The 8,271-nt window shown below is 39.7% G+C and overlaps 1 protein-coding gene across 1 annotated transcript; it reads left to right on the top strand.

The window, feature by feature from the left end:
- The first annotated feature begins 1,094 nt into the window (after nt 1-1,094).
- LOC139745088 (neuropeptides capa receptor-like) lies at nt 1,095-2,210 on the top strand. Its single transcript, XM_071655509.1, has one exon. It carries the CDS (start codon nt 1,095-1,097, stop codon nt 2,208-2,210), a length of 1,116 nt encoding a protein of 371 aa, XP_071511610.1.
- The last annotated feature ends 6,061 nt before the right edge of the window (nt 2,211-8,271 follow it).

Genomic DNA, 8,271 nt, shown 5'->3' with positions numbered 1-8,271 from the left:
TCATGTTTTATTAGCTTGTGTATGTTTGCTTGCTTCTTTCATTTGTGATGGCTACAGTGTTACAGGTCGACGTGTTGCCAGGACTCTCATGCAACAATGAGCAAGGTAAAATGGGGTCATAACCAGTAAGAATAATTAGATTGGTTCCTATATCATTCCGTAAGTTACATTGCCTTATGTGCTTTGTAATTATGAGCAAGAACAAGATATCAAATTAAGAACAATCTGTGAAGCAAATCAAAGATGAGAACATGTGTCAAACTTACTGCCGTTATAAAGCCAGACTGGATTTAAAACTATGAGTACACGCAGCAGTTTGAACTGTTTAATACACATTGCATTGAATATGACTGCATAATCATTACCATATATATATATATATATATATATATATATATATATATATATATATATATATATATATATGTATATATTATATACAATATCTAAGAAGTTTGACCTTCTTGGCGGTGTTCAGTCATAAATAATAGTTTCATCTGTTGTTTTGTTTGTTTTTCTCTCTCTATTAGTTCATGACATCCTGCGCCTTGGTTTGCTAGAAAAATACGAGACTCCGTGGAGCTTGTCGCGTCTACTACTGGCGAAACGAAAAGTGAATGAGATTTTAGATCCTCGCGAGGTGGCTAACTATAAAGCACTAAACTCAGGTAACCCCAAATCCTGGCCTGTAATCCAATACCCTCTTCATTTCGAGTATCGCAGGTACAACTGTCGCATCACTCACTTTTCACTCTCTCTCCATCCTTTTTCGGAACGCATGATCCATCTTGGCACTTAGCTTGACAAACTGCATCACGGAAGATGGTCTCGCACGCTGCATGCTTTTGGCAGCACGAACGATTTTCTCATTAAGAACGCCCGGCGTGAAAATGCACGAGCACCCTCTTGCCTTTAACAGTCCAGGGTCTCAAAAGGTGCAATCTGTAAACTTAGTTTACGAGAGCATATTTTACATTTCTGTTTGAGAGTAGCATGGTTCTGTCAAAGTGATGATACTTTAGCTATCCCAAATCACTCACAAGCTGTACTTTATATTTTCAACAGGACGACGTGTACCGCCCTTCCGTTCGATAATGGAGACCAATATTTCAGCGTGTAGCTTCACCGAGAATGTGACAACTGAGCAGGACGCGGAAGGATACAAATATAGCACCGGGGAGGTCATTTACACCCTCGGATTTCTCCCATTTATTATATCTATCGGTGTTGTCGATAACTTGGCCTTCATCTTCGTTGTCTCTCGTGTTCCGAGAATGCACACTTCTACGAATTGCTATCTAATCAACCTGGCCTTGGCAGATATATTATTTCTGACGACAGGAACTGTAGAGAAACTTTATCGATACTCACAATCGCCCATACACGGTGACGATACCCCGATCAAAAACGGCGGCTGCGTATGGATCTACCTTGTGAGCGATACTTCTTACTACGCGGCATTGTTCTTTGTGAGCTTGGTGTCGATTGAAAGATATTGCGCCGTATGCACGCCACAGAATCGATACATTTTCAATAAGAAAAAGACGTATGTTCTTGTCTCGGTTTCATGGATCCTTTCTCTCTGCCTAGCCTTAACTCAGATCCCCTCAACTAGTGTATTCTTAAAGATATGTTTGCGTTGGCCAAATGGAAGGTTTAAGGTGCACTTGCCAGACTCATGGGGTATCTGCACCGCTGTACACCCCTGGATTAGGATGTACGCCAACGGCATGCAGACGATTCCTTTCTTCATAGCCATGGTACTAAACTCTGCAATGTATATAAAGATTGTCGGTGGATTGAACGACTCTCTGAACCGCCTGAAAAGTCATTCCGGCGGGACAACTGAGACGGACGCACGCATGCGCGATCAGATCGCGCGCATGCTTGTCATCAATGGAATCGCGTTCTTCTCTTGCCTGGCTCCTTTCGAGATCCTGTCATTGCTTAACGTCACTGAAGACAACTTCATCGATACGGACGTATTCACCAGTCTGGTTTACGCCGCACGAGCACTTGCCTACATAAACTGCGCCATCAATCCCATCATATATACGATAATGAGTCAGCGGTACCGGTATGCATTTCACCAGACGTTTTTGCAAAAGAGGAAGAAGAGACATATCACAGCGCAGTCGTGTACCATGAAGTTTTTAGGTAGCACAACTCAAGATCAGCTACGCACCACTGTGTGCGAAAGTCGCATCTAACAACTTTCTGGCTTATTTTTAACACAAAACAAAATTTCATGTCTTATAACGTTAAAATACGTATATGGCAAGCCAAGTGTCCCATAAAACAAAACTTAGTTTATTGCCGGAAAAGGTTTTTCTAGAAGAACTCTTTTTATCGAGCGAAAATTACGTTAATCTAGCGAAAAACTAAATTTGTCGTGATAAACTTAGTTTTTCAATACTTAAACTTGAATAGTTTATCGCTGAAAACTTTTCGGCGATGAATTAAGTTTTTCGGGCAATAAACCCAGTTTATCACCTTTATGGGTGCGTTGGCTTGCCATATACAGATAGCCTTTGCGAGAGAATTGTTTTTCTTAGAGGGTTGTTTCCCTCAAACAGATGTGTTGATTTGGCAAGTGCAGAACGATAAGTGAAACACACAGTAAAAGTTTGAGATGAAAGTGATATGAGATGTCCTTTTTTTCCTCCTCGTTGCATTAGTAATGTACTACATGCACTCTTAAGATGGGGAATCAGTAACGATTCATGACGTCATAAAGTAAAATTATACAAGAAAATATGAGAGAAATTCAGAGGTTTATGAATATTGTTCCCGTTATCATATTTTTATCAAGATGAGGTTATATTTCTATCAAGATAAACTTACAATAATCATAATCTCGAATGGTTTGTCTTACTTTTCCCAAACGTGTACTGCATTCTTCTTTCAGTCATTTTCTGAATCACCAAATAATTTTTAGGAAACATTCCCTTTATAAAAGCAGTTTATCGAAAGTAACGAAACGGTTGCAAATGCTTAATGACAAATACGAGGAAGAATTTAAACGGATGGTGTCACCATAATAATAAGTACTTTCGTTTATTAAAGCAATGAATTTTACCTGGCGTCCAATGAAGAGGTATGTAAACATTCTGATTTGATTAATGGGCAACAACCTTATCTAACATTGAGTCTTTTACAAAGGTCCAAAGTGGATATCTATATATATATATATATATATCCTGCAAACAAAAGAGGAAAGGGCTTCGAAATAATACATGATTCAGAAATATGAATGTGTCACTGTTATATGCCGTTCCATGAATGTCTCATTTTCAGTCAATTATCTATATTCAGTCAATCGTCCATATTCAGACAGTCCTCTATAGTTCTGTCCTATCTAACTTCTTAGTGTTGCTTTCCTACTGATGTCTTTGTATGATTGGCTTATTAAGTGTTATTCCTCTCTCCCACCCTGCCTACTCTTGGTTTTAGTTGATAACAAAGAGAGAAAAGTCACGTCAAAATGTGACCTTCGTATGGATAAAAAGTAATTGGAAGTACAGTTATTTGATAATTAACACTGCACCTGCAGTGTGAGTAACCGAAGGAAACAAGCGATCGCATTAAGTATAGGGAAACGCGCAGTTAAAGCTGGTACAGGAGCTTTCACACGGGTCTTGCGTAGAGTTGCGTAGTGTTGCGTACCGACTACGCCGAGCTTACGCTATACTACGCCAGCTTACATAACAATATGCCAGGCAACGCAGAGGGGGGCGCGGGACACGCCCCCCCCCCCCCCCCCAAAAAAAAAAAAAGAAAGAAAAAAAAAAGAAGAAGAAGAAGAAGAAATAAACGTGTTTAGTCTTTTTGCGTAGTTTTGGTGTAGAGCATAGGGCGCAAATATAAGCAGTATATACGCAAGTCTACACAACGCTACGCTGCTGTACGCTGCGCCTTCGCAATAGTACGCAACACTGCGCTACTATACGACAATGTCTACGTTACGGTTCGCTACTCTGCGCCAGTCCGACGAACTGTGAGGCTCGATCCGGGGATTTACCCGAACACTTCTTTTTCTCATTTTTGCGGTCATTTGCAGTCAAAATGACTTTCATGAGTAAGCAGCCAATTTCGGCGTAGTAGGTACGCAACTCTACGCTGGTCCGGTGTGAAAACTCGGCGTACAGTAGAGTAGTGTTGCGTACACTTGCCCGCAGGAGACCTACCTATGAACTGCGTATTTTCTGCATCCGGTGCTCTGTCACCGAGCTTGTGTAGAGTTGCCTAATGTTGCTTACCGACTTCTCCGAGATTACGTAACTCTACGCCGTGCCTATGCCAGCCTGCGTAACAATATGTCAAGTGACGCAAAATGGTACGCGAGTACGCGAAAAAGAATTGCCATTTTTGCGACGTACTTTTGGCGCAGAGCACATGACGAAAAGTACGCAGTTTATGCACGAGTCTATGCAACCTCACGCTACTGTACGTCATGTCTACTCAATAGGGAGGTTTAGATTTTAGACGCGCGGACGTTCAGAGGGAAAAAAAAAACATGTATTGAGCGTGCGCAGTGGCTTGACGTGCGCTACTGCGCACGCTCAGACCATGTTTTTTTTTTTCCCTTTGAACGTCCGTGCGTCGAAAATCTAAAGCTCCCTAATATTACACTACCCTACGTCAGTCAGACGAAAAATCTTTTTCAGACTAGATTTTTTATTTTTTTTTCACATTCAAGTTTTTCGTCGGGAATGTCGGGAATGTGAGCGAAAATCAGAATGAGAAGACCAAATCCTTACAAATAAAAGATAGAGATACTCCGCAGTTTTACTTACATTATCATGATTATTTTGCCAATATGTTCTCTCCCCGGCTAGCCAGTCTTATTCGTTTGTATTCATTTTATTTTATTTTATTTTTTTTTGCTCACGTGATATCTATCGTTGCCGCGGGGATCTCTCATCTGCCAGCCTAATTTTTTAAAAATCTTTGTGTAAGAATCCAGTAGATCAGTTGGCACCAAGTTACGCATACGCACTTTCTTTATACCGAAAACTCCAAATAATTATATTCAGGTTTCCTGCGCATGCGCAGACCGTACTATCGCTGAAACATTCGTTGTTCACCCTGTAACGCATATTGATAGTGATTAGCCTACTATAAGTAATCTAAGGAGTTCATGGCACTTTGTTCATCCAGGGAGGGTGTAACGGTTCTGTTGTATAATATGTTTCTTTTTCATGCTTTAACGGCATCTAGTTTCATATTTGGTCATTGGTAACTTCATATGATATCTTGATTAGGATTCCATTTATCTCTTTCGAGAAGTATCACAGAATACGATGCCGTATTGTATTAAACTATAGTTTTGACGTTTTCTGTCTCTTTTTGATAATTCCCTCAATTCGTCTACGATACCCAAAACCAATATCGCATTGTTTCTTTTCATAAAAACCCAAACAACTGACAATACATAACCAAAAACCCACATGCACCCTTCTCCCCTACCATCCACTTACCTCATGACTGTGGTCTGTACTCCAATTTTAACCTTTCCGTACAAGCAAGGTTTGTTTTGACGCGTTTGATCGACGAGATGCATACTCTTGATGATTTTTCTGAGACACGCATCAACTGTGTAAAACACGAGTGAGTTTGTAATATCGGAAATAATGTGTGTGCCAATTAGATACGATGACACATATTATCACTACACTGTTGGAGAAGTGGTCCGTTCATTCTGCCTTCTCTCTTACGTAATCTTTGAAACTTGTCTGCGGCAATTGTTCTTATACGTTTTCATGTTTTGTACAGTTCCTTGAGATCGTTGAGTGTCCTACACTTCTCCCAATAGAAAAAAAAAGAAGTGTTTGTGGGAGATTTGTATTGATTTGTATTGATTTGTATTCTGCACAGTTGCAACATTTCTGTGTATGATATATGATATATTACATTGTACAAACCGATCCAATCATTTTTCATAATGGATACACTACGTCATTGCAGTCACTTTTCTTGTTGAGAAAAGAACTATAGAATAGAAAGATATTATGTTTCCGCTTTGGCTTTGCTGTTGTTACTGTATCATCTTTTTTTTCTTTTAAGATCATCGGGTTGCTCCATGTGTGTCTTCACCTGTGAAACAAGATTAACTCATTGCTTTTACTTTGTGATGGCTGATTTTTATTTCTTCCTCTGGAAGGAAGTACAATTATATGAATCATGCACGTATTTTCTTTTCAGTAATTACTAGTAATGCATTGTTTGGTTCAGAAGATTCCTGCTGGATTACACAACAGTATAATAAACAGACACTGAAAACGTTATCGAGTGTGTACATAATCTTGATTATATCGTTGTTTCCGTACTGTGTAGACCAAGCTGAGCAGCCTGCTGTAATCAGCTGCGGCCTCTCCCTTCATTTTGATAACTTCATGCACCATTCAAGTCTTCACATGATGCACGCGGTACCCCGTCGAACCGCGTTATATGGCGCCATTTCGTAGAAATGGCTCGTCACGCGGTACATTAAATTTGCACCCCCAAATGGTATCACATCTTTAAAACATTTCCTTAATGGCGTCACCATGGACGTCACTCACCCTAAAATTACCCTGAATGTCATATTTCATTATGGGACCAAGTATAGTACCCTCACTGGCGTATTAAGTTATTGTGCCAAGCACAAGAAACTAAACGGTATTTTGAATAGATGCTTCTTGCATTCGTTTAAAATAACAAAATAACACTTTCCAGAAATACAATTTGAATTTCAGTTTGAAAGGTCATGCAGGTAGTAAATTCAACCGTATATAATCCACAACACTTCATAGTGAATGAAATACACTGCAAAAAGTTCCGTGTTAAATATTGAACACCGAGCTGGTGTTAAATTTTCGGTGCTCATTTATGGTGTTAAATTAACACCTCCGGGTGTCATTTCCAAATATAAATCTGTTTTTGAAGAGTTTCTTAGTAACTGCACTTCTTGTTGATTTTTAATCTAAACAAGACGATCAAGAATTTTACATTAAAATACTAGATTTTTGAAAAAATGTGGAAATAAATTTACACCACAGTAACACCAGCTGGTGTGGTCTCTTATTGAAGCTTGACGGGTGTTAAACCATTGATATTAACACCAACAAATATCAAATCAACACCATGTGGTGTCATTTTTGAATTAGCACCAGTACAGTGTCAAAATAACTCCAGGTACAGTGTCAAATTAACACCACGAAGTGTCAGGTGAACACTTTTCAACACCATCACAGTGCATTTTCTACACCTGTGGGTGTGGTCCTCTATTGAAGTTTGATCGGTGTTAGATTTAACACCCATGGTGTTAAATCTAACACCGATGTTTTTACAGTGTAGTGAATGCTGAAAATATCCGTTGTGAAATAGAACCTCTAAATGGCGGTAGAAAGAAGGAGCAAGTCAGGTGCTCTGGTTGTCCTTTATAATATTTCCCCTCATTTTCAAAGAGTATACGGAAATATTAAAAAGTGTAAAGTGGCTACATGCTACATGAGCGGAATCGTCACAGTTCCTCTTGTATTGTGCACTACAGACTCTGTGGATTGGTTGTCATGGAAACTGCCTGGAAGATGACGGGCACATGACGTGAGATGGATGTTCGCGGCATTCAGCGTCATTGTGAAATATGTAGAAGATGAAATGAAAATCGTTGTTGTTTGTGTCAGGCTCGAAACCTTATGATATAATCGTAATTTCATGTACGATTCTATACGCCATGTTAGAGTAACATGGGGAAGAATCAGACGAAAGATTGGTAGACCGGTGGCCAGGACCTGTGTTGCAATAATGTAATACTGTAATGACTTTGTAAGCGAAGAGCATTCTTGTTGGTGAAATATCCATCCAAATCACGATTTTTGTGATGTCTTTTTTTTTGTTGTTTCTGTAGAATCAGTGTTTCAAAAATCTTATAAACGCAACCGCGATCGCAAACACTGTTTATGTGACGTCACAATGCCTTGCGCGCACCCTGTTTGACCTCTTGTCGAGGAAAAACTGCGCAGAGTGAGTTGCGCAATGGCACAGTCTGAGCGAGAGCCCCAAAGCAACACGCTCGGAGAAAGAATCTTATAAACGCTCTCCTGACGAAAGTGTGATTTGAAACAGTGTTTCAAAACAGTGTTTCAAAACAGTGATTCTAGGCCCGCAAAATCTTATGAACGCACCCTAAGAAGGAGAGAGCGGCCGTTTCACGGTAAAAGGGTCTATCTTGAGAAATGTTACTTCGGAGAAAAACGGGTTTAAAGTTTGGTGTATTTGTATGTCTGC

Source organism: Diadema antillarum, unplaced genomic scaffold, assembly GCF_040938485.1.
Source record: "Diadema antillarum isolate AM-2024a unplaced genomic scaffold, OU_Dant_1.0 seq00001234_RagTag, whole genome shotgun sequence".
Taxonomy (NCBI): domain Eukaryota; kingdom Metazoa; phylum Echinodermata; class Echinoidea; order Diadematoida; family Diadematidae; genus Diadema; species Diadema antillarum.
This window is presented reverse-complemented; position numbering and strand designations above follow the sequence as displayed.

Bases quoted from the DNA above. Each gene is read 5' to 3' on its own strand.
- LOC139745088 (XM_071655509.1), top strand. From the start codon at position 1,095: ATGGAGACCAATATTTCAGCGTGTAGCTTCACCGAGAATGTGACAACT.